The following is a 26,552-nucleotide window of genomic DNA, read 5'->3' as shown; positions in this document are numbered from 1 at the left end:
GATGAAAATCAGAAGGAAAATTAAAAATAAATTAAAAGGAAAGCCAAAAGAAAATTGGAAAAATAAAAAATAAAAATATGAAGAAAAAAAGGAAAAATAAAATAAAAAGAAGAGAAAAATAAAAGAAAAAATTAAAATTAAAGGGAAAAATGGAAAAAAAGAGAAGAATTAAAAGGAAAAATAAAACTAAAAAATAAAAATAAACCTTTTAAGAACTGAGGAGCAAATCCTGCCCATTTTCCTGCTCCCCCTCCCAGGAGCTTTCCCGACACCTCCACAGAGCTGCAAACGAAGTGAAAATTCCCAATCTCCAAACCCTGAACATCCCTAAGGAAAAAAAAAACTTTTTTATTTTGATTTTTTCCCCCCTTTTTTCCTTTTTCCAGAGGAAAAATTCCGCTCCCAACGCGGCGAGAAATTCGGGAAGCAGCAAAGGAAAAATTCCTTGTGGATTACTGGGAAAAAACACCCAAAATCCATTTAAAAATCCCAACTTTTTCCTGGGTTTCCCTCTGGAAAAGAGCCAAGAGTATCCCAAAAAAAAAAAAAAAAAAAAGGAAAATATTGGGGAATGTTTGACACCATTTTATTCATCTTCAACTGCAGTGGAAAAATAGAAACCTTTTACAAGCGCCGGCGTTGTCAGCTCAACTCAAGTTATATATTTATATATTTTATATAAATTTCTTTTTTTTTCCTTTTTTTTTTCCTGTTTTTTATTTTTTCCTTGTGTTTTTCCAAGTGCAGCAAGAGACCAAAAACCACATCGAGCCTGATCCGAATCGAGCCCCGAAAAAGCAAAAAAAATCCCAAATAATTCCAAATAAACAGCTTTTAATCCCAGTTTTTGTGGGTTTTTTTTTTCCACATCCAATTTCCTCTCCAAATACCACCTGAATTTTTTTAAATTTTTCTTTCTTTTTGTGCATATTTTTATTTATTTCATTTTTTTTTTCACCTCTTTTTGAACTCTTTGGCACAATTTTGATTCTGCTACAGTCCGAGTCAGGAGATCTCTTTTCCCAATTTGCAGCACTTTTTAAAAAAAATCTGATTTTTAAATTTTTTTTCCTGACTTTTTTGAACTTTTTGAAGCCTGAAACTCGCTGGACAAATGGATTTTTCTATTCCCTGCAACCCAAAAATTGTGTTTTTCCCCCATTTCTACATTCACAGTTGAATATTTAAGGAAGGAAAGGCGCTTTTGTTGCTGAGCAGGACAAGCCAAGAGCTCCAAACATTCAGCATTCCCTAAAAATAAAATCCCTAAAAAAAGCGACTTTCCTTAAATTTTATTTTTTTTTCTTCTTTTCTACTTTTTCTTCCCTATCTCTTACTGCCTGAACCTCAGTTATGAAATGCAACAGCTGAACCCTTAAATTTTGTATATTTTAGATTTTTTTTTGTCTTTTTTTTTCTGTCTTTTGTTTTTTTTTTTTTTTTCCCCGGATTTTTGTGGTTTTGGGGAAAAAAAAAAAAAGAGAGAAACTGCAATGAAATTTTTTTTTTTTTTTTTTTTTGGGAAGTTGAGAATGTGGATATGACCTCACTCACACACACTCACTCCTCTTGAAATTCCTTCTCTCTCCTCGGGGATTTGCCTCATCCCGGAGATTCCCAAATCCCTGGGAAAATCCCAAATCCTGGGAAATTCCCAATTTTCCACCTTTCTCTCTTCTCTCTCTCTCTCTCTCCAGCAGCCAAAACCTCACAGAGCACCACTTGAATCCCAATTTTCCCCGTTTTTCCCTCATTTTCTCCTCCGAGCTCAGCCGCTCTCGGGCTGGTGGGAATTTCGCTTTTTCCCCCCCATTTTTATTTTTTGTGGAATTTTTGGGGCACAGAATTCCCTCCTGGATGCCGGGGGTCACCAAAGGTTGGGATTTTTGTTCCGAGCCTCACTCACTCATCCTCAGCATCCTCTCATTCCCAAACATTCCGCACACGTCCTCACTCCCGGGGTTTTTGGGGGGTTTTCTAGGAGATTGGAGATTTTTCCTTTTGTTTCTCGGTGTTGTTGTTGGTTTTTTATCCAGTGGGGGTCCTCAGGTGTCGTCCCAATGGTAACAGATCTGGAAAAGGGAAAAAAAAAAAACCAGGGGATTTAGGGGGAAAAATGGGATTTTGGGGGGGGGAAAGGGAATTGGGGAATTCAAGAGGGAAAGGGAATTGAGGGGAAAATGGGGGGAAAAAGGAATTCAGAGAAAAAAGGGGATTCGGGGGAAAAAAGGAATTCAGAGAAAAAAGGGGATTCAGGGGAAAAAAAAGGAATTCAGAGAAAAAAGGGGATTCAGGGGAAAAAAGGAATTCAGAGAAAAAAGGGGATTCAGGGGAAAAAAGGAATTCAGGGAATTAAAGCCCTGGAATGTTTGAAAACGGGGGGATGCGGCTCTTGGGCTGGACTCCACCTTGGAGATTTTTCCAAATTTAACAATTCCAGGATTACAACAAAAAAAACCCCCAAACCTAAATACTGCAAATCAGGAGATAATAAAAAAAAAAAAAAAAAAGTGGGGGAAAAATTGGGTTGGGTTCAATCCTGGAGACTTTTCCAACTTTAAAATTAAGAAAAATCGACTTTGTAGGGTCAAAAGACCCCCAAATGGGACTTTTTTTTCCCCACAAAAAACCAGGAAAAGAGAACTTTGGGATTGTGGCTCTTCCCAGGCTTAGCTGAGCCAATTCCAGGAATTTTCAGGTGGGATAAAAAGGGGCTGAGCCCTCACCAAGCTTGGTTCTTGAGTTTCCTCAGCTCTTTCGTGGCCCAGGTCGCAAGGGTTTTCGTTTTGTTCGTCTTGGATCTCCTCCCTTCCGTTAGCAGTTCGTGGATCATGGGTCTGGCTTCTACTAATTTCAGGACGTCCTTCCCAAAAGCTGTACACAAATCCCTGGATGCAGAGGAAAATTGGGGAGAAAAACCACGTGAGTGGCACAAAATGCTGGTCGGGAAGAGTGGGGGCTGATTTTGGGAAAACTGCAACTTAAAAATGCTCCAATTCTTGTTTAAAGGTTGATTTCATCATAATTCTCCTTCAATTCAGCAGGAGAAACGAAAACACCTCAGCCTGCCTTTCTCTGCTACCTAAGGATGAGGAGTTTTTTTGGTTCTAAACTCCTGGAAAAATCCTAAATCTGGGATTTTTGTGACAACTTTCTCACCAGCAGAATCGCTTCACACCTGGAGCCAAACACCCAAACTCCAACCCCAAAACTGACACTAAAAACCCCAGACAGGCAAGAAAAAAAGGGCAGATGCCAGGATTTCAACCTGGTTTCCTCTGTTCCCTAAGGATGAGGGGGTTTTTTTGGGTACTGAACTCCTGCAAAAATCCTAAATCTGGGATTTTTGTGATGATTCTCTCACCTGCGAACTCCTTCACACCTGGAGCCAAACTCCAACCCCCCAACAGTGACCCTAAAACCTTCAGATAGGCAGGAAAAAAGGGCAGATCCCAGGATTTCAACCTGGCTTTCTCTGTTCCCTAAGGATGAGGGGTTTTGGGTTCTAAACTCCTGGAAAAACACTAAACCTGGGATTTTTGTGACAATTCTCTCACCTGCGAATCCCTTCACACCTGGAGCCAAACTCCAACCCCAACAGTGACCCTAAAACCCTCACACGGGCAGGAGAAAGCCAGGTTGAAATCCTGGGATCTGCCCTTTCTCTGTTCCCTAAGGATGAGTGTTTTTGGGTACTGAACTCCTGGAAAAACCCTAAACCTGGGATTTTTGTGACGATTCTCTCACCGGCGAATCCCTTCACACCTGGAGCCAAACTCCAAGCCCGACAGTGACCCTAGAAGGCCCAGAGGGGCAGGAGGAAGGGCAGAGCCCAGGTTTCTCCTCACCCTATGAGCCCGGCGGCGCAGGCCACCACCCCGTCCGTGTGATCCTCGTCCCCCGCGATGTGGTCGATGTAGGACAGGATGAACTCCACCCTGGGCTGCACCAGCATCACGTCAGCTGCAGGGCAAAGGCCTGGTCAGGGCTTTGGCAGCGTCTGGGATGCTCCCAAAACCAGCCTGGCTCCCGCCTGGACCCTCCCTCTGGATCTGATCAGTTCCCCTGGATTGATTGGGGTTTTTGCTGCTTCCTGCTCTGAGGGTTTGGAGGGATGTGAGAACCCCAAAAAGGAGGATTGGGGGAGATCCTGGATCCCTGGAAACGCCCCAGGAATGTGGGGATGTGGCACTGGGAATTCAGGGGGAAAAAAGGGAATTCGGGGAATCAACAGGAGAAAAGGGAATTCAGGGAATTAAGGGGAAAAAGAGGGAATTCATGGGGGAAAAGGGAATCAGGGGAGTAAAGGCACAAAAGGAGATGCGGTTTGGAGGTGACACTGGATGACTTTAAAGGAAGGGATGTGACAACCCCAAAAGGAGGCTCAGGGAGATCTGTATCAGGTAACTGGGCATATTTCTCCACAGGAAGAGTCACAAAATATTGGAACAACTTCCCAGAGCAGTCCCCATGCCAGGAAATGCCCTAGGAATGTGTGGCTGTGACACTGGAGGACGTGGCTTGCAGGTGACACTGGATGATGCTAAAGGAAGGAAAGGAGCAGGGATGTGACAGGCCCTAAAGGAGGCCTGGGGAGGTTGGTATCGGGTATTTGGGAATATCCAGGATTCCAGGGCGTGGCTGGTTTCAGGATGGCTCCCACAGGGACCCCACTCACGATGCACGTTCTCCTGGTCTCCCTTGAGCCCCTGGATGATGCCTGTGTAGGCCTCCAGGCAGCCCTCCCGCAGCTCGTTCAGGTAATCCACCATGTCGTAGTCGGACTGGGGACAGACACACGGACAGACACACGGACAGACACAGGGACAGAGTGAGTGACGCCTTCAGCCCCAGCTCTCACCTTTTCCACATCCTGCACTGCCTTAGCGCGGCTCTGAACTCACACAGAGTGTTAGCAGGCTCTGCTCACAGCTCAGTCACACAGAACACTCCTTTAGCCCCAGAGACAAGGACAGACACCACTGCACCTTCAGGCCCAAAAAGTGTAGACAACAAAAAGGCCCAAAAGTGCAAACAAAGCAAATTGAGGGGAGCAATCTGTGAGGATGGGTCTGCACAACCTGGAGCTGTAATTGGATAATTAACCCCAAGATGGAAATGGACCAAAACTTGTAAAAGTGAGAAAACTCATGACTTGGAGTCCAGCTTGGGTGTAGCCAGGGCCAGGCTCTTGTGCTGCCCAAGGTGCATCCTTGAAGCCTTTCAATAAATCCCTGCTTTATTAATTTAACTCTGTACAGCCTCTTCGGGCATCAAGATGAGAGCCCAGAATGTCCCCTGGGCCTGGGGACAGCTCACCTTGTCCACCTGGGCCTGGGATGCCTGCTGGAGGGTGTTGAGCACCACGTCCAGGTACTTCTTGAACTCGCCGCCGATGGCCAGGGCGATGTCCCCGAACACCGAGAGGATCTGCGGCTTCACCGACCTGTGCACGTTCTCGTTCTGGGGAAAAACACCCCAAAAAGGGCCTGGATCAGGGTGGGAAGGGGCCAAGGAAAGGAGGGAATGGGCTCAGGCTGCACCACGGGGTTTGTGTGGGGTGTTCCAGAATGTTTCTCCAGTGGAAAGGGTGTAAAAAATGTTGGAGCAAGAAGAGGGGTTGGAAATGCCTGGAAATGCCTCAGGAATGTGGGAGAGGGAGGGGAAGGGAGGAAGGAATTCAGAATTCTAAAGGAATTCAACAGGAAGGGAGGGAGGAATTTGGAAGGAAGGAAGGAATTTTTAAGGAATCCAGGAAGGAAGGAATGAATCCAGGAAGGAATGAACTCAAGAATTCAGGAAGGGATTCAGAAGGAATTCAGGGAGAGCGAGTGGGAGTGATGCAGAGTGGGAGACAGGAAGGAATTTGGGAGGAACTCAGGAATCCAGGAAGGAATTTATTTAGGAATTCAGCAAGCTGATAAATGAGACATTCCCCCAGAGCCCAAAGCCCTTGCCCCCAGCACCTCCTGGCCGCCGCTCAAACCGCGCCGCCGCCAAACACGAGACATTCCCGGAGAATTCCTCCCACTTTTCCCAGGCTTCTCCCACCTCCCACTCCCCTGGGAAGAGTGAGCATCCAACTGTTACTCGGGAATCTCCCACTCACCCCCAGGTTCTCCAGGAGCAGCTGCATCACCTCGTCGCAGAAGGGGAGGATGTTGGACTGCAGGGCTCGGCACAGGTCCCCCACCAGCCCCACTGCCGACAGGCAGACCTGCAACGGAGCAGGGATCAGCTCTGGGACTTGGGGTCATCCCTGGGGATTTTGGGGTTGTCCTGGTGCTCCAGAGGGATGGGAGGGTGATTAAATCCTGGGAATAATGAGCTGGCTGACAGCACTGAGGGGAGGCATGAGGACATCCAGGAGTGGCAGGGATTTGGGTTGGAAAAACATCCCTAAATTCCAATTTCAAAGGGGAAATCCCAGCCAGGATTTGGGCTGGAAACACTACTCCAAAATTCCCACGGAGGCCATCAGGATTGATAATCCAAGGGGAAATCCCAGCCAGGACTGAAAATCCAAGGGGAAATCCCAGCTAGGATCTGGGCTGGGGAAAAAACCTCAAAATTCCCCTTGTAGGCACCAGAATTTGACATTCCAAGGGGAAATTGCTGCCTTATCCACATTTTTCCTTGGAAATAACTAAGAAAACTTAAGACACCAAAATTCCACGCTCCAAGGTGGTTTGGATTTGAGAATCCTGGGATTGTTTGGGTTGGAAGTGACCCCACTGGATGGGCAGGGACACCTTTCACTATCCCAAAACTCATCCAACCTGGCCTTGGAAAATTCCAGGGATGGGACAGCCACAATTCCCCTAGAAGAGGGAGAAAACTGATCCATACCTGATACTCAGCGTAGTTTTTCAGCCCAATCCCAAGGAAAGGTTTGAAGGCATCCATGTACTTCAGGAATTCTCCACCCAGGACTGTGCAGGGAAAACATTTCAGTGAGAAGGAAAAATCCCAATTCCTGGCATTTGCCATAAACAACAAATCAGATATCCCTCAAATTCAACCCAAACCCAGTGAAAACCAAAAATCACTCGACAACTGAGAACAGTGGCATTATCCAGGTCCTCCTGGGACTGGACAAATTCCAAAATTCTTATTGGAAGTAAGAAGAAAATCTACCAAACCACAATTCCATGCTCCAAGCTGGTTTAGATTTTAGAATCACAGGATTTCTTGGGATAAAAGGGACCTTAAAGTGACACCTTCCACTATCCCAGGTTGCTCCAGCCTCGGACGCTTCCATGGATGGAGCTCCCCCACCTTCCCTGCACCACAAATTACATTTTTCACCGCTTTGCCCAAATTTCCCAGATCCAGCCCCATTCCTGACCTTCCACCAGGGTGCTGACGGCCATCAGGGCGTCCTCCTGCACCCCCCCGGAGCCGGCCGTGCTCTGGAACATTCTGAGCAGCGACGCCATCACCACGTCCGAGATCTGCAGCGCGTCCTGGTGCTGCACCTTCCGCAGCACGTTCTGAGGGAAAAATCATGGAAAAAGGGCAAAAATCATCACTTATCCTACAGGTAAAGCACTCCCACAGCCCTGGTCTGCTCCTTCTGAGGGAAAAATCATGGAAAAAGGGCAAAAATCACCATCCATCCCTCAGGTACAGCATTCCCACAGCTGTGGATGCTGCACCTTCTGTAGCATGTTCTGAGGGAAAAATCATGGAAAAAGGGCAAAAATCACCACTTATCCTACAGGAAAAGCACTCCCACAGCCCTGGGTCTGCTCCTTCTGAGGGAAAAATCATGGAAAATGGGCAAAAATCAGCATCCATCCCTCAGGTACAGCATTCCCACAGCTGTGGATGCTGCACCTTCAGCACGTTCTGAGGGAAAAATCGTGGAAAACGGGCAAAAATCACTATTTATCCTACAGGTAAAGCACTCCCACAGCCATGGGCCTGCTCCTTCTGAGGGAAAAATCATGGAAAATGGGAAAAAAATCATCGCTCATCCCTCAGGTAAAGCATTCCCACAGCCATGGGTGCTGCACCTTCTGCAGCATGTTCTGAGGGAAAAATAGTGGAAATTGGGGAAAAATCGCTGCTTATCCTACAGATAAAGCATTCCCACAGCCCTGAGAGCTTTGATAAGGATGAAAGAGCTGCTGTTTGAACCCTTTTGCAGCCAAAAAAATCTGCTTTTGTGGCTGCAAAGTCCCGTTCATTTGGCTGCATTCAGATTTTCCAGCTGAATTTCCCTTTCCTGCTGCATGGGCTGTTCTCAAAGCTTTGCCATGTGTAAGCTGGAATTAAATGTGACCAGCCCAAATTTAGCCTATTAAAAAAAACATAATAATGAAATCCTTTTTTTTTTCTGTCGCAGCTGAGCTTGCAGGGGTTGAACCCATCTGAATTAAAGTTTAGAAATGCTTGAAGTGGTTAAAACACAACAGTTCCCAGGAAAAGAAAAAAAATCCTTAATTTCCAGAAGAAAGTAATTATTTAAAATTTCATTTTTCACTCCACAAAAATGGACTTTGGCTGTTTATATAATTAAGATTTGATTTATGGAATTACAGGATGGTTTGGGTGGGAGGGGAGCTTAAAAATCCCCAAACTCCATGGACAGGAACACAGTCCACTGAACCAAGTTGTTCCTTCCAGTGATAGGATTTTCTCACTTAATTTTCAATATTAACAAATGTTTTTTCTTCTGCTGGATGTTTGTAATTGCATTTCCAGCAAAACAACAAAAAAAATTGGGAAAAACCCCCATACATTTTATTTTTTTAATACTGAAAAAAGCCCCTCTGCTGAGTTTTACTCAGTGGCTTTTAAGCATTTGCTGCAAGTTGATAAAAAATTCAGGTTCAGGTTCTGGGATAGCAAAAAAAACACATGTAGAAATTAAAATTGGCATCTTAATTCCACCTGGATTACGCTCCCCAGTGCCCACCCTGCAAGATTCCAGGGTGAAATTCCCCATTGAAACTCTTTCTAAGAAGAGATTATTCTCATTTCTCATTATTTTCAAAAATTACCCTAAAACTGCAGCGTGAAAACAACCACAAAGCTTTTGAGGATGAAATTAAGGATTTCTCAAATCATCCTGGAGACCACCTGGGATGCTCTGAGCTGATTTTGGGGGAAAAATTCCTTTTTTGAGTGGTGTTAGCAACAGTAAGCACTGCCCTGATGGCTCCTGCTCATCAGCAGATGTTTAATTGGGAATTCTGAGGACACTCAGAACATTTTAATTGGTGCCATTTGGATCAGGAGCACCAAGCACGAGAGGCAGATGAGGGAATCTCTAAAAAGCCTTGAGGGAATTTTTTTTGTTGTTGTTGTCTGTGGGACTGTTGAGGCTGTAGCCAACCCAAGAACCAATCTGACAGCACAGACAACCTATAAAATCCCTAACAGCATTCTTTGAGTCATATTGCCCTGAATTTTGTCTCTAGAGCACAACTCAGAGACTTCTGAACCTTGCATCACCTCCCACGTGTCAGCTGGGACCCAAAATCCACTTTTTTCATTCAACTCTCAGCACCGGGAGCTGAGGTTGCAGCTTTAGGGGCACAAAAACACCTCAAAAATCACTTTATTCCCACAGCAAACTCAGGAGAGAGAATTTACCTGGAGAGTAGCACAGAGAAGAGACTGGAGGTCATTGAACTGGATTCTGTCAGAGGTGCTCTGGATGTGAGACTGAAACAAGAACAAAATCCCACGTGTGAAGAGGCTGCCTGGGATCCTGGCAGCTCCAGGGAGAGCCAGGTTGTACTTTAAATATTTGTTCTTTTCAGATTTCAGAGCACAGGGGCTGTGAAGAAGCTGAATATAGAATCCCTGAGTGGTTTGGGACCTTAAATCCCAAATGGGCAGGGACACCTCCCACCATCCCTGGATTTGGACACTCTCAGGGATAGAGTTTTAAATTTAAATTTTTAATTTTAAATCAGGATTTACCCACCTCCATCTGCAGTACTTGCTGGAGCCTCTCCATGATGACCAGGGTGGTTTTTTGGACAGCAGGATAACAGTCCTTGGCACTGTTTTTCACTATTTCCATCAGGGATTCATAGGCAGAACTCCTCAAGTTATTCTGGTGTCCATCAGGTCTGCAACAGAAGGAGGAAGATTTGCAGCTCCAAGTGCTTGGAAACAGATTTTTTTTTTTAATTTTAGTAAACCAGCAACAGCTCCATTTGAATGCTGTGACAAGCAGGAGCCACTTGAAAAGCCTTGAAATAAAGGGAATTTGTGAAGCCGCTTCTGGCAGTTTTGTTTTTAACGATTTTCAGTTTTTGAAATGATTTTCAGCAGCTCTCACAACAAGGAGAGGGACAGAAGGAGCCTCGGAGTTGGTGTCAGGTGAGCAGCACTTCAGAGCCCCTCCCCAGACACCCCTGAGGGTGTGAAATTTGGAATTGAGGCACCTGACATGATTGATGGGCTCCAGAGCCTTGAGCCAGACACTCCACTCCTGGCTGGATGTAAATGAAGACAGGGAAGGAGTTTAAATTTTGAACTGGGACAAGGCTTTTAAGGAGAATCAGCAGCAAAAAAAAGCTCCATCAGTCCGTGGAGCTGATCCAGGGATTGAACCTGGAGCTGTCAGATTTATGTGACCTTCGAGCCACCATCAAATTTGAGTTTTAGCCTTTTTTTTCCCCTGCATCTGAGAGCAAAATATTTTGTGTCAGATGTGAGGGGAAAATGGGGGAGATGTGAGGGGAAAATGTGAGGGGAAAATGGGGGAGTCGTGAGGGGAAAATGGGGGAGACATGAGGGGAAACAGGAGAAATTTGAAGGAAAAGGGAGAAGGGACACTTCTGGACTTCCTAAAACCAGATATGGACAAAATATGAGAAATTATTCAGTGAGAAGAGCTGTTTTTACTGGGATTTGCATCCTCTATTCCTCTGGGGTTTTTTATACCAAATAAAGCCATGTTTTAATCCAACAGCAGATCTCAGCTGCCAAGAAGAGCCCAAAAGCGTGGAGTGGGAAATAAATGACAAAAGGCTTTTTGGGGAGGTTGTTTTACCTGTCTGCAGTCTCCAGCAGTTTCTGCACTATCAGCTCAAAGGAGGAGGATAAGCAGTAGGTTGCTGGCTCTTCCTGATCATCAGCCACATCTGCAGCCTCATAGGCAGCTTCAGCAAGGCTGGAGAAGGCCTGGGACACAAAATATCAAAATATCCAACTTGAGGGAAAATGGGGGAGATGTGAGGGGAAAATGGGGGAGGATCTGTGAGGGGGAAATGGGGGAGATTCGTGAGGGGGAAATGGGGGAGATCTCTGAGGGGGAAATGGGGGAGATCTGTGAGGGGGAAATGGGGGAGGATCTGTGAGGGGGAAATGGGGGAGGATCTGTGAGGGGGAAATGGGGGAGGATCTGTGAGGGGGAAATGGGGGAGGATCTGTGAGGGGAAAATGGGGGAGGATCTGTGAGGGGAAAATGGGGGGAGATCCGTGAGGGGAAAACGGGGGGAGATCCGTGAGGGGAAAACGTGAGGGAAAACAGGAGAGTCGTGAGGGAAAACGGGCAAGATTTGGACAGCCAAGACCAAACAGCCTTAAGGGATGTCCAGGCTGGATATTAAGGAAAATTCCCTCATGGAAAAAGTCCCAGGCATCTGCACAAGCTGCCTGAAGCAGGGCTGAACTCCCAATCCCTGGAATTGCTCACCAAATTCACGGATGAGCACAGAAGAGCCAGCACAACTGCACTGCTGCTGGCAGAATGCTCCGACTTGGTGACACCAAAACCCCTCCAGATGCCACCAGGAGCTGCTGTTCCCAGTGGATCTGGATTCCTGCGGGGTGCGGGGGGTTCCTCACCCAGCAGACGTTGGTGGCCACCCTGGGCTCGGCGCTCAGCCCCTCCATCAGGCACTGCAGCAGCGGGGCCAGGTAGATGTCGTTGATGGCGGCCTCGGGCAGCATCTCGCAGATCCTGCCCACGGTCCAGGCTGTCGTGTCCCTGACCACCACGCTGGGATCCTTCATCAGCTCTATCAACGTTGGCATGGCCTGGAAGGAGCCAGGAGAAACCACATGAGGAAAAAAAAAAAAAATTGCCTCCAAATAACCATGCAATTTTCAACTCTAAAAACCCCTAAACAAGAGATTTTTTACCTCCAAAACCAGACTACACCCTCCTGACTTTCCTCAAATGAAACCTTCCAAAACCCCACAGAACTCAGGCTCCAGAAGCCTCCAAAACAGGCAACATCCTTCTGATTTTCCTCAAAATAAGATCATGTAGAAACCAGACATTCTCTCCCAATTAACCTAGTGATTTTGGGCTCTAAAACCCTACAAAACTCAGGCTCCAGAAACGTTAAAAACAGGGGATATCCTTCTGAATTTTTTTCAAATAAGAGCATGTAGAAATCAGACATTCTCCTCCAAATAACCACAAGACTTTTACCTCTAGTAGCCCCTAAACAAGGGATTTTTTACCTCCAAAACCAGACTACACCCTCCTGACTTTCCTTGAACGAAAACCTCACACCAACCAACACCCTCCCTGGAGAACCACAGCCCAAGGCTGACCTGTATTACTAAGGGTTTGAGCTGGTTGGGCTCGGGCCCCTCCAGGATGCAGCCGAAGGCCATGACGGCCGCGTCGCGGTACCGCCAGTCGGGGTTCTTGATGTGCTCCTTGATGAAGGGCAGCACGTGGGGGACGATGTCGTCCTCGCAGCACGTGGCCAGCAGCATCAGGCACACCCCCGCCGCCTTGCAGGGGTTCCAGTCGTCGTCGTCGTCGTTCTCGTCCTGCAGGAAAAACGTCAGGGTGATGCCTGAAGTTTGAACTTTAATTGTTACAGATTTTGTGCTGCCTGAGGGTGAGGGTCTGGGCCTCCTATTAAGGGTTAGTGAGCTCTCTTCATAGAGTAAGGAGAAAAAATAATTCCTTTTACAGCTTGGGACCAAGGACAATCTTACAAGTTACAGGCCCAAGAGCACATTCTTGGGTCAGGAATAGAGGGAATCACCAAATCTCTCTGGGAACGAGAAATATTGGGAAGCACAGCTCCAATAAATCCCTGGAAGTTTAACAGGGAGTAAAGAAATCCAGGCCTCAAAAATCCCAGGGACTAGGAGCTCACATGAAGCTGTGGAATATTTGGTTTAATATCCCAAATAGGAATAGAGGGAATCACTAAAACCCTCTGGAAACCACAAATCTTGGGAAGCACAGCTCCAGTAAATCCCTGGAAGTGTTTAACAGGGCCTAAGGCCTCAAAAATCCCTGGAACTGCAGCCCACATGAGACAGGGGCTGTACAATATTTGGTTTAATATACCAAATATTCTTTCAGGAATACAGGGAATCACCAAACCCCTCTGGAAACTACAAATGCTGGGATGTGATCAGGGAAAAAAAGGAGGCAAGTCCCAGTCTCAGCCCAAAACTTGCTGCATCACTGGCTCAGAGTGGTGCATGAAAGCTCATCACAGACCAGGGACTGCCATCTCCTGAGGCATTTCTGGGATTCAGACGGGACCAGAGGAATCCAAAACCCCATTCCCAAGAGCTCCTGAGCTGCAATTCCCTCAGGGAATGTGGCACTCACCTGTTTTGTTAAGGTCTGGGTTAGAATAGGGACCAAATATTGCAGTGCCCCCTTGGCATAGAACTTGCTGGTGTGCTCTGGGGGCCGTCCTTGTTCTGCTGCCTGCAGAGAAGAAAAAGAGGTGAAAAGTTTACTTTCATCAACATTTTTATCTGTTCCTATGTAATCTTTTTCAGCATTAAAAGGCTGAATGATCAACTCCAGGAGGCACAAATTCCCCATTCCCCCGCCCCGGCTCCCCAGCACAAATTCTGAGCTGCCTCAAGGGCACTTTGCACTGAGGTAAATATTCCAAAATCCACTTTAAATATTCCAAAATCCACTTTAATTCCTCATCCCTCCTCACAGGGCACAATTATCCCCATTTTCACTTGGCTGTCAGGTGTAATTACCAAGTGACCCCGAGGTGAAGGAGCAAAAGGTTTGGAGCAAATAAACCCCACCCCACTGCTGCTGCCTGTCCTTTTATCCTTCATTTTTTATTTTTTGGGAATGCAAGCATAAATATAGATTTAGCTGCTTTTAAAAAAATGGATGTGATTCATGCAGAGCCCTTCAAAGTTTCAGCTGTTATTGATCCCCACAGATAATTTCTGCAAACAGCATCTGCATGCAGAACAAATTCCCCAAATTCCTCTCCAGCCCCAGCCATTCCACAAGATAATTACTTTTATTTCATCCAGAATTCCAGGTCTGACTCATAAATCATCGATTTTAGGGAATGTGAACCATCTTCTGGCATAAAGCCCCTCATGGTTGTGACAGACCCCAAAATTTTGGACATTACTTTATTAATCCCATGGATTATTTCCAGGAAAAACACAGGAGAGCCCTGTGATGGAGCTGCATGTGGAATTGGGTGGAAATAGGGAATAACAGTGGTAAAATTGGGTTATTTGAACAAAACCCACCAGGCTGGAGAGTGCTGGGATGGTGAGAGGTGTCCCTGCCCATGGCTGGGATTTAAGGTCCTCCCAACCCAAACCATCCCAGGATTTTGGGATTAACAGGAATTCCAAATGCAGAGTCAGCCAAAGGCCCCCAATTTACCTGGGGGAGCAGGACCTGGGCCAGAACCAAGTGAGGAGCTAAAAACTCCTTTCAAAGGAGGAGCCAAAGAGTCCCAAATGAGGAACTAAAAACTCCCAAATCAGCAGCTAAAAAGTCCCAAAAGAGAAGCCAAAAACTCAACTCCCAAATGAGCTGAAAAGGCCCCAAGGAGGAGCTGAAAACTGCCAAGGGAGGAGCCAAAAAATCCAAAAGGAGGAGCCAAAAATTGAACCCCCAAATGAGCTAAAAACCTCCAAAAGAGGAACCAAAAACTCAACTGCCAAAGGAGCCAAAACACTCGCAAAGGAGGAGCTAAAAACCCCCAAATGAAGAATATAAGGCTCCCAAAAAGAGGCGCCACAACCTCTTTTAGGGCTTTTCAGGCGGTGCTGTGAGCCCAAAACCAGCCAGGAATTTCCCCATTTCCCCCAGGAACAGCAGGAGCAGCTCCTGGGGTGGCCAAAGCCAGGGATGGCAAATTCCAGGGGATGGATGGATGGATGGATGGATGGATGGATGGATGGATGGATGGATGGATGGATGGATGGATGGATGGATGGATGATGGATGGATGATGGATGGATGATGGATGGATGGATGGATGGATGGATGGATGGATGAGGGGAGCCCAGCCCCACCTCGGAGGCCTCGATGGCCAGGTCCATCTCCTCGTCGCACACGTTGGACCAGAACTCGATGCCCTGCAGAGCCACCTCGTCTATGTCGCTTTTCATCGCCTCGATCGTGATCTGCCACGGCACAAAAACGAGACTTTAGGGGGTGATCCCACCTGAATTCATCCTGCTTTGGGGGGGATCAGGAGGAGACTGGGGATTGCCAGATATTCAAGTTATTGAGGTTTAAAATTACAAATAATCAGATTTCCCCCCCCTCCCCCATTTTATCACCTCGAACTGAGGTTTCTGTCCCAATTGGAATCTCAAAGATGGGGTTTGTAGGGATTTTTTAGGGATTGGGATTCCCAGGGATACAAAGGAATATCAGGAATGGAAGTTTTTAAAGAGATGGCCTTCGGAGAAATAAAAAAGGAAAATATAAACTGAAATTGAGGGAGATTTGGGAAATAAACATCAGAAATAGAAACATAAACAAAGGAAAATCAGAGACACTAACACGAGGAAATATAAATATAAACAAAGGAAAACCAGAGAAATACTAACACAAGTAGAGAGAGAACAGAGAAATAAATAAGAGAAATACAATTAAGGGAAATCACAGAAATATAAATAGAGGAAAATCAAGAAAATAAATAGCAATATAAACACAGGGAGATCAGCCAAAAAAAGTGAGAAATATAAATTCAAATGAGGAGAAATCAGAGAAATAAACCAAAGAAATAAAAATACAAATGGGGGAAAATACAAGCAGAGGAAAATCAGAAGAATAAATATGAGAATTAGAAATAAAATTTATTTCTTTATTATAAATAAATAAATTATTACGTAGGAACTTATTTAATATATTACTTACATATTATTAACATATATTAATGTATCAATGTATAAATATTATACTGTTACATTATATTAATATATACTTATTATATATTAAATTATTATGTTTATTATGAATATAAAAATTATTTTATAATTAATTATACAATTATTTTATAAATAAAATATGAACCACTCACAGCAAAGAGGGCAGGCCCCATGTAGGTCTCCATATATTGATAATAAAGGGACATTATCTTCACCAGGTTCTGTAAGGCAGCCACTCGTACCTGGGGCAGAGAAATATGCCCAATTTCACACAATTTACTTATTTTAATTTTAACATATTTTTGGCAGGCAGATACTCCCCAGGAAGGGAATTTTGAATTTACTCACCCTTGTGTCTGGACACTGTGTGGCTTCACAGACTACTTGCATAATAAAGTGCCTTTCGGACTGAAATAAAGAGAAATAAAAGTACATTTAAAGGGGTTTAAAGAAGAATTTAAGCTTTTAAAGGCTTCCCAGGGAGGGTGAATTTAGGTCTGGACCAGCACAGGGCACCACTCCCTGCTCTATCTTAAACCATTTTTTCCCAATAATGGGAATATTTTCCCCCCCAAACAGGAGTGCTTTCCCCCAAAACTGAAGTGGTTGTTTCCCCCAAAATGGGAAATTGTCCCCCCCCAGAATGGGAATCCAACATTTGCATTTCAAGGCTGTCCAAAATAAAGACACAGCAGAACTTCAGAATTCAAAAATCCTGCTGGTCCCTGAATTATTTCAGCAATTTCTTAAAAAAAAAAAAAAAAAGGAAAAAAGAAGGAAAAAAAGGAAAAAGTCACTGCTCCCCTCCCTGCAGATCCCCAGCCTTCCTGCCTGCCCAGAGCTGCATCCAAGTCTCAGTTTCCACAGGATTTATCCATCAAAACTCAGCGTGGTGCATGAACCTCATCACTGACCGTGGATCAGCAGCTCCCCCTGCAATCCCTTCCCAAAATTTGGGATTTCTGGGGTTTTCCCCTCACCTCTTTGTCAAAGTTTGCTTTGGTGAATTCCAAAGAGTTCAGGAGTGCGTTGGTAGCTGCAAGCTTCACATTGTTGCTGGGCTCCTCCTTTCTCATTCCCTGGATTATGGCAGTCAGGATCTCATTGGATTTGTCCTGGAGCTGCTCTGGATCCTGAAAAAAACGTTTAAAAAAATCTGAATAAAGTTATTTATTATTTAAATAGATTTTCCTGTTTTCAAGCAGCAGAATCTACACATGAAAAAGATTTTTTTTTTTGGCCAGAATCTACAAATAAATGTTTTGGAAAGATTTTAGGATAAACCAGGAAATCATGGGAAATCCAAGGAATTCCTGCAGCACCTGGGATGGGAAGGAGAAGCCTGAACTGAGCACAAATGCTCCAGAACTCCCCTGGCCAGAGGAAATCCAGGATTTCCCAGGCCAGGGAGGATCCCAAGGCTGGTCCCCGTTTTCCCCGGGATGTGGATGCTGAGCTGAGGTTTCCCCTCAGCCTGTGGGAGCCTCCACGTTCCCTTCAGGAATGGTGACCTGGATTTGGGGTGGGAAAGGAGGTCAGGCCTTCCAGGAACCTGCTGGAGCTGCCAGCAGGGGGAAAAGGCTCCTGGAAACCAGGGAATCCCCTCCAGAGCCGTAAAAACCTCCTGGAAATCAGGAATGCCTTAAGGCTGGGAATCAGCAAAGGATCAGCAAAGTTTCCTGGGAATCCTTAGGTCAGGAAAGCCCTCCGAGATAATTTTAAATCTCCCGGAAAGCAGGATTTCCTTAAGGCTGGAAAAGCCCAAGACCATAAAAATCTCCTGGGAATCCTCAAAAAAACCCAAAATCCTTAAACAAAAGATCCAACTTAAAAAGCCCCAATTCAAAATCCAACCAAAACTCCTACCAAAAAAGTCCAGCCTAAAGAACTCAATCCTAAACCCAGCCTAACAAATCAAAAACACTTCAACCCAAAATACAATCCGAAGAATCCAAGCTAAAACCCAACCCTAAATCCAACCCAAAAAATCCAAAAAACTTAAACCTAAGAACCAATCCAACCCAAAACCCAACCCAAAGATTCAAGAAACTCCAACCCAAAAACTTCCAACCCAAAATCCCACCCAAAGAATCCAAGCCAAAACCCAATCCTAAATCCAACCCAAAAGATCCAAAAAACTTCAACCCAAGACCAAATCCAATCCAAAACGTAACCCAAAAAATCCAACCCTAAGAATCCAAAAAAATCGAACACAAAGAACCAATCCAACTCAAAATCCAATCCAAAGATCCAAGAAACTGAAACCCAAAGAATCGAACCCAAAAAATCCAAAAAAACTCCAACCCAAAGAACCAATCCACCCCAAAATCCAGCCCAAAGATCCGGGAAACTCCAACCCAAAAAACCCAAAAATCTCCAACCCAAAGAATCCCAGCCCCAACCCATGCTGTCACGGCCTCAGCCCCCTGCCACCCCGGAACCCCCCAGCCCCACGGCCCCGTGCCACTCACGATGTCCTGGCAGATGTAGCCGATGGCCTCGAGCGTGGACTCCTTCATGTGCTCGGTGCTGTGCTGGTTGGTGACGTTGGCCACCAGCTGCGGGATCAGCTCTGGCCACTGGTTCATGGGGATCTCGGCGCAGGCGATGCCGGCCACGCACTGCGACGCCGAGCTGGGCCGGTACGTCTCCGTGCCCAGCGTCTGCAGCACCTGCACGGCCAGGGATGGGAGAGACGGGGATCAATCACCCACAGAGCCTGATCAAACACCCACAGAGCCCCTGTGCCCAGAGAAACAGGGATCAATCACCCATAGAGCCTGATCAAACACCCACAGAGCCCTGGGCCCAGGGAAATGGGGATCAATCATCCACAGAGCCCCTGTGCCCAGAGAAACAGGGATCAATCACCCACAGAGCCCTGTGCCCAGGGAAAGGGGGGGATAAATTATCCCACAGAGCCCTGTGCCCAGAGAAATGGGAATAAACACCCCACAGAGCCTGATCAAACACCCACAGAGCCCTGGGCCCAGAGAAATGGGAATAAACACCCCACAGATCCCCTGTGCCCTGCGTCTGCAGCACCTGCACGGCAGGAGAGACGGGGATCAAACACCCACAGAGCCCAAACCCCACAGCTTGGCCACAAACCACCCGGGGTCTACTGGAGAAACAGTGCTGGGGACGGGAACAGTCCGGCTGGGATTGGATTGCCGTGGCGAAGGTTCAACAAATCGGGGTTGAATTCACCCCAAAAAGCAAATCTTTTATGCCAAAATTATCTGGGTGGTTTTGTTGGGCGTTGGGATCGATCGGGAGGAGTTCTGAACTTTGGGAACTTTTCATTAAAAACATGGAGGGACTGGGATGGATTTTTTCAGCTTTCCCTGTAATACACCAGTAAAATTTTCTTTAAAACATAGAGGGAGGGGTTTGCACTTTTCCATCATTTTTAGTTGTACACCAATAACTTTCTCTAAAAAGTAGAGGGATTTTTTCCAGCATTTCCCAGTCATACACCAGGAAAATTTTCTTTAAAAAGTAGAGGGAGGGGTTTTCATTTTTCCATCAGTTTTAGTTTTACCCCAGTAACTTCCTCTAAAAAACTGGAGGGACATCGGATGAATAATTCCCAGTTATATATCAATAGCTTTTACTTAAAAAAAAAATAGAGAGTGAAATTTTTTTTTTGATAATTTCCACTTGAATACCAATAATATTTTCTATAAAAAACAGGAAGGGATTAGCATTTTCCCAACATTCTCAGTTATAACCAATAAAACTTTCTTTAAAAACCAAAGAGATGAGGATTAATTTTTTCAGCATTTCCAATTACACACCAACAACATTTCCTTTCTAAACTGGAGGGAGTGGGATGCATTTTATCAGCACTTCCAGTTCCACACCTTCATTTTCCAAGTTTCCACCTAAATGTTGGATTTTTGGTGTTGAAAACAGCAGCAGATTGTTCAATTCCAGTGCACAAGGACAGCTCCTGATGCCAGTAAAATCCCATGGAAATAAAGGAGCAAAGGTGCTCCATCATCTCTCACCCAAATTCACCCTCTGGTGTGGCTGCCCCTGATCTCTGCATGTCCAAGCCCTGGGAGAAGGAAAGGTGGGAATGGATGGAATTTAAGGTTCTCCCCACCCAAATAATTCTGGGATTATCGAGAGAGATTCTATTAACACCAAAAAAAAATAAACATAAAGCTCAGGGCCGAGCTGATTCAGTCACAGAGCACTGCACAAATCCCAGCACCATTTTTTGCTCCCATCAGCCAAAAAGAAACAACAAATCACTGAGCCACCACTTCTGTCCCTGCAGGCTCTGCACTCCAGCTGGGCAAAAAGCACCCTCAGGAAAACACACGGATTTTCATTTATTTTCTATCTGGGACTTGTGATTTTTTTCCCATTTTCCACTTTTAAAACTTGCTGGGCCTCATGTGAACATTGCTCAGACTCAGAGCATTTCAAAGGTGTTGGTGGGGAGTGGAGAGCGCCTGGGGAAGCTCCTCCTCAGAAAGGGAAGAAAAATCTTCCTCAAAAAGCATTTCCTGCAGAAAATTCAATGCCCAGCCCAGCTGCAGGGGAAACCATGGAATCCTGGAATGCTTTGGGTGGGAAGGGACCTTAAATCCCACCCAGGGCCACGGGCAGGGACACTTCCCACTGTCCCAGGGGCTCCCAGCCCTGTCCAGCCTGGCCTGGGGCACTTCAGGGATCCTGGGGCAGCCACAGCTGCTCTGGGCAATCCCTGCAGCGTTTTCAGAGCTTCACTGTAGAAACTTCTCCCTCTAGCTCACCTAAACCAACCCTCTTCCAGCCTGAAACCATCCTCTGCCGTCCCAGCAGGGCCTTCCACAAACCCCGAACATCCTGGGCTGGAAGGGACCCACGGGGACCACCCAGCCCAGCTCCCATCGCTGCAGGACACCCCAAATTCACCCTGAGCCCCCCTGGCAGCGCTGCCCAAATGCTCCTGGAGCGCTGAGAGCTTTGGGATCCCCACCATCCCATGGGGAGCTGTCCCTGTGCTCTGGGGGAAATCCCAAAATCCATCCCAAAACCCCTGGAGCTCTGAGAGCTTTGGGATCACGACCATCCCATGGGGAGCTGTCCCTGTGCCCAAACACCCTCTGGGGGAAACCCCAAAATCCAACCCAAGAAATCCAACCCAAAGCCCCTGGAGCTCTGAGAGGTTTGGGATCACGACCATCCCACGGGGAGCTGTCCCTGTGCTCTGGGGGAAATCCCACAATCCAACTCAGAATCCAACCCAAAACCGGAGCTCTGAGAGGTTTGGGATCCCCACCATCCCACGGGGAGCTGCCCCAGTGCTCAAACACCCTCTGGGGGAAACCCCAAAATCCAACCCAACAAATCCAGCCCCAAACTCCTGCAGTGCTGGCAGCTTTGGGATCACAACCATTCCACAGAGAGCTGTCTTACCCCTCAACCAACCCTTGGGGGAAGCTCTTTGTCCAAAGCTCATCCAGATGAAACCAACTCCCAGACCTGAGCAGCTGCTGCTGCTCCAGGGACCAGGAGGAGACTTTCCATGTGAAAAACCACGGATGACGACCCTGCCCGACCCCTCGCAGGGCACAAACAAGGGGAAGAGGAGGAGGAAGGGCAGCACTTACGAAGTTCTTGACCTCCCTGCGGGCGTTGGCGTCGATGGCCAGCCATCTCTGCTGGTACTGGGCCTTGATGTCGGGGTCCTTGGAGGTCAGCGAGTTCTTGATCTGCAGCCCCGCGGCCACGCGTGCCACCTGGCTGTTGCCGGGGTTGGCCAGCACTTTGGACAGTTCCACCAGGAAGGTGGGCTGTGGGGAGAGGGGGTCAGCGCCGGAGCCCCCCAGAGCCCCCCAGAGCCCCCCCAGAGCCGGACGTGGGCCAGATTAGGGCTAAGCTCCTCGCGGCAGGCGCGGAAGCGCCGCTGGCTCTGCGCCGCGGGGATTTCTTTAGAGCTGGCACCGGAGCCCGGTGACCTCCCCTGCTCCTGCCCGCCCCGACAGCTCCGTCAAATCAGCGCCTTTATGGGTCAAAAAAAGGATTTTCTGGGTGGGAGTTATGGAGGAACTCCCTGCTCGTTGTTTCGGTGACTCCGCACCCAAACTAGGATGGGTAAGATGTGGAATCTCTGGTTTGTGACGTTCCAAACCCTCTGCTGATCACAATGATGATTAACTCCTCAAAATTATAATTAACCCCTCAAAATTATGATCAACCCCCCCAAAATTATGACTAACTCCCCCAAAAACGCCCGAGTGCACACAAAACCCCCTGGCGTTGGTGCCACTTGCTTCGCTAAAACCTTCAATTTTTAAACTTTTCTCCTTTCAAATCTTTTAAAAATTTCTTCAAGTTTCAGAAGCTTCCCTGAAGCCAAGTGTCAGGAGAGAAGTTTTATTTTTTTTCTGAATATTTTTCCTCAAAAGCTTTTTGCCTGCCCAGAAAAGCCTTCCTAGAAAACAGTGGGAGCAGATGCATTGCTTTCCAAGTGATTTTCCTAAAAATCTTCTACTTTTTTACAATAAACCCATTTCTAAAATCTCTTAAGAAATCTTAAAATACATCTTTATAAAAACAACTTAAACAACCCTAAATTACAAAGAGTTTGGGGCACCAAAATCCTATTCTTAAAACTAACCCAACATTCAAAAGTTGAACAAACAACTCCAGTGCCTTGGACTCCAGGTTTCCAATGCCCAAGCTCAGCTCTTGAGATAAAATTGATTTTAGTTGTTCCATCCCAAACTCTTCAAGGTCAAGCTGAAGAATTCGGGGTCAAAAAATGGGGGAAAACTTAAAGGGATGGGTGTAAATCATTAGAAATATTCTAAACTTAATGCAATAGAAAAAACCCTACAAACAGACCCCACTAAACCACTTCAAACCGAATTTTAAACTCTGATTATATCAGGAGTGAGGAACCAGCCAGAATTAGTTCACAGGACAACCCAGAAGTGTTGCTGCCACCTTGGACACGAAAACTCCTGAAATTCACAGGTGGAGAAGCATCCTTGGGTTTCTCACTCATAAATTAGCAGGAAAATTTGTATTTTCATTAGGTTTTGGGATAAATTCAGCTAAAAAAAAAAATGAGCAGCATCACAAGAAACCTCAGATTTGAGAGGTAAGGTGAAGGCAGATGGGCCTGAGCTGGGTCCCACCTGCAGAGGTGAACTGAACAGCTCAGGTAAAAAGGGATAAATTAGCTAAAGGGGATGATTTAGGGGTGGAGAGGAGGAGGAAGGGGGTGAGGAAGAGCAGGAGGCTCCAGCAGGGAACTGGGAGATGCTCCCAAAGCCCTGGGGCTCTCCTGCCCCTTCCCTCTCCTGGGAAAGGCTCTTCCCACCCAGGGACCACATCCTGTGGTGGGGACAGGCCTGAATTCCTCATCCCCATCCTCCTGGCTTCATCCTCATCCTCATCGCTTCATCCCCATCCTCATCCTCCTGGCTTCATCCTCATCTTCATCCTCCTGGCTTCATCCCCACCCTCATCCCCATCCTCCTGGCTTCATCCTCATCCTCCTGGCTTCATCCCCACCCTCATCCTCATCCTCCTGGCTTCATCCTCATCCTCATCACTTCATCCCCACCCTCCTGGCTTCATCCCCACCCTCATCCTCATCCTCCTGGCTTCATCCCCATCCTCACCTGCCTGCCTTCATCCCCACCCTCATCCTCCTCCAGGACTCAGCCCCCTTCCATCCTGGCCCATTCCCCCTGCCCGTCCCACACAAATCCTTGGTGCCAGCCCAAGCTCTGCTCTCACCCAGCCCTGCCTCTCTCTCACAAAGCAAAGTAAAAATGAAAGCTTGGAGCAATCCCTCCAGGCAGAGAGGAAAAAATGAAACCTCGGGAAATGCACATTTCCCCAGCCCTTCCCAGCACCTGAAATCAGGACCATGAGCAGCTCCTGCCCATCACCCCAAAATCCCTCACACCGCAGAGCCCTGGAGCTCCAGGCTCAGCTGGGGCATCCTGAGACTCCCCCAGCACCAACCCAGAGGATTTTCCCTCAAAACTGAGGCTCAGCACCAAGGCTGCATCAATGCTGACCCTGACAGGAGCCCACCCTCCTGGCAGGAGCACCACAAACACAGAACCCGCGTGGCTGCCCCGGCGCACAGCAGCCAGGGCAGGAGCTGCTGCGGGGTGACAGGTGCCAGTCCTGGGGGTGATAACGGGGCTGTGACCAGGACAGCACCGGGACCTGGCACCCCCAGCGCTCCCCACGGCCGCAGGGAGCGGCCACAGCTGCAGCCCCTCACCTTGACTAAGCAAAAACCCTTCTGGAGCAGCAGCAGCCTCAAATCCCCGCTGCAGCACAGCGACTACACCCGGGGCTCTGGGCTTTTTGTTCCCCCTTTCTTTTCTTTTTTTCAGACTTCTTTTCTTCCTCAAATCTAAGGTCACCGGGGGTGCAGCTCCCCCTGCCCAGCCGCACCTCCCTCCCCCACTGGCCGCCCCCGAGCTCCTCCCCAGATCGCGAAGCTCCGGTCCCGCCCCGCCGGGGGCTCCAGGGGCTGCGGCGGGACCGGTGCGCCGGGCAGCAGGAGCGGACGGGGGTCCCGAGGGCACAGGAACCGGGCAGCAGGGCCGGGCGGGGGTCCCACAGGCAGCAGGACCGGACACTGGCACCGGGCAGCAGGGCTGGGCAGGGATCCCGCGGACGGCGAGGCTGGGAGAGGGTCCCGCTGGAACCGGCCGGGGGTCCCGCGGCCGCTCGGGCCGGGCGGTGGGAGCGGGCAGCGGGACTGGGCGGGGTGCGGCGGGCACTGGGAGCGAACGGGGGTGCCGCGGGAAGCGGCGGGCGGGGCCGGCCGGGGGTCCCGGCGGGCGGCCGGGCTTTAGGACCGGGCGGCGCCCGGGGCCGCGATGGCCGCGGCGGCCGCACATGGCCCGCGGCCGCTCCCGCACCGGCCCCGCCCCCCGGCCCGGCGCCGCGCGCTGATTGGCTGCCGGGCCCGCAGGGCGCGCTGTGATTGGCCCGCGCGGCCGCCGGGCGCGGGCAGGGGCGGCAGCGGCCATGGCGGCCGGGCCGGGCCGGGCCGAGCCGGGCGGGGCGGGGGGGCCGCGGAGCGCTCGGGGCAGCGCCGGGCCCGCCACCGGCCCCGCCACCCCCGGGGCCGCCCCGAGCGCTCACCAGGTTCTCGATGGCCGCCTGCTCCAGGAACTTCTGTGCCGCCTCGAGCTCCGAGCAGTCTGCGGAGGGGAAACCGGCGTCAGCCGCGGCCCAACCTCCCGGGCCCTCAGGCTCCGAGCGCGCCCCTTAGCGTGCCCGGGAGCCTCCCCGCCGCCACGGTTCCCGACCGCCCCACGGCCTCCGCCGCCGCCCACGCCCTCCCCGGGGCTGCGGGCGCCGCCTCGGCCGCCCCGCGAGTTGCGCGGCCCCCGCCCCGCCCGGCCCCGCCGGGCCTGCCCGCCCCGCCGCCCGCAGCCCTCAGCCCGCGCCCTACCCGGCGAGACCGTCTTCTCTAGGATGGTGATGAGCTCCATGGCGGCGGCGTGGCGGCTCCGGCGCCGGCGGGAGGAGGAGGAGGAGGAGGAGGGGAAGGGGGGGGGGGGGGGGGGAAGCGGGGCGGGCCGGAGGAGGGGAGGGAGGGGAAGGGCGGAAAGCCGGGGCCTGCCCCGCGGAGGCGGCGGGCGGAGGCCGGAGCGGGGCGGGGGCGGTGGCGGCTCCCGGTGCGGCTGCGGGGCGGTGGCGGGAGATTATTTTCAAAAAAAAAAAAAAAAAAAAAAAAAAACCAGAAAAAGAAGAAGGAAAAAAAAAAGGAAAAAAAAAAAAAAAAAAGAAGGGGCCGCGCGAGCGGGGAGGCGGCGGCGCGCGCGCGCACCGGGCGGCGGAGGGATACGCCAGGAGGCCCCGCGCGCGCGCCCCGCGCCCGCCGCGCTGATTGGCCGGCGGGGCCCCCGGGCCGGCGCGCGCGCCTTTCTATTGGCTGGGCCGGCGGCGCGAGGACATTGGCGGGGGGGGGGGGGGGGGCAAAGGGGGGCAACGGGGGAGGAAAGAGAAGGGGCGGGGCTTCCGGCGGCGCGCGCGGGGATTGGGCGGGGCCGGGCCGGGACCATTGCCGCGGGAGGGGGGGGGGGGGCGCGACCACGTCGGGCCGCGGCGGGGGGGGGGCGGCACCGGTACCACCGGGACCGGCGGAAGGAGAGCCGGGGCACCGGGGCAGCGGCACCGCTGCTGGTTCCGGCCACGGCCCGCGCAGCTCCGCCCGCGGCGGGCGCGGAAAGCGGCGGCAGCGGAACCGGCTTGGGAGGAGCCACGTGCTCGGCGCGCAGCGGGAAGCGGAGCCGGCGCGGCTGTCCCGGGGCCGGGGGTGTGTCCGGTGTGTCCGTGTGTCCTGCCCGGCCCTGCAGAGTCGCTCCGGGATCCCGCAGTAACCGGCATGCAAGCGCTGCCTGGGGAGAGCCCCGCCAGGACCCGCCCCGCACCGGCCCCGGTGTCCCCCGAGAGCC

The 26,552-nt window shown here is 49.4% G+C and overlaps 1 protein-coding gene across 2 annotated transcripts; it reads right to left on the bottom strand.

Annotated features, from left to right (window-relative positions):
* Positions 1–1,496: 1,496 nt before the first annotated feature.
* On the bottom strand, positions 1,497–25,637 carry KPNB1 (karyopherin subunit beta 1). Of its 2 annotated transcripts, XM_058041699.1 has the most exons (22): positions 25,547–25,637; positions 25,234–25,292; positions 21,720–21,902; positions 18,582–18,782; positions 17,091–17,243; positions 16,459–16,518; positions 16,263–16,352; positions 15,247–15,357; positions 13,559–13,660; positions 12,532–12,756; positions 11,815–12,006; positions 11,018–11,148; positions 9,941–10,088; positions 9,604–9,675; positions 7,349–7,493; positions 6,850–6,932; positions 6,110–6,217; positions 5,320–5,463; positions 4,679–4,784; positions 3,849–3,963; positions 2,727–2,888; positions 1,497–2,072 (listed from the first exon to the last, which is right to left on the bottom strand). In XM_058041699.1, coding segments are annotated over exons 1-22 (2,631 nt in total). In that variant the 5' UTR covers positions 25,587–25,637; the 3' UTR covers positions 1,497–2,071. The 2 variants fall into 2 exon arrangements, with proteins under 2 accessions (XP_057897682.1, XP_057897681.1); XM_058041698.1 differs by lacking the exon at positions 1,497–2,072 and having other exon boundaries at positions 2,723–2,888.
* Between the last annotated feature and the right edge of the window lie 915 nt (positions 25,638–26,552).

Source organism: Melospiza georgiana, chromosome 28, assembly GCF_028018845.1.
Source record: "Melospiza georgiana isolate bMelGeo1 chromosome 28, bMelGeo1.pri, whole genome shotgun sequence".
NCBI lineage: Eukaryota > Metazoa > Chordata > Aves > Passeriformes > Passerellidae > Melospiza > Melospiza georgiana.
Note: the sequence above shows the minus strand (reverse complement) of the source record. Positions and strands in the feature narration are given on the sequence as shown.

Bases quoted from the DNA above. Each gene is read 5' to 3' on its own strand.
- KPNB1 (XM_058041698.1), bottom strand. From the start codon at position 25,586: ATGGAGCTCATCACCATCCTAGAGAAGACGGTCTCGCCGG. The intron at 25,293-25,546 runs GTAGGGCGCGGG...TCCCCTCCGCAG, and splicing joins AGAGAAGACGGTCTCGCCGG to ACTGCTCGGAGCTCGAGGCG. The intron at 10,089-11,017 runs GTAAAACAACCT...CTTCTGTTGCAG, and splicing joins CTGCTGGAGACTGCAGACAG to ACCTGATGGACACCAGAATA.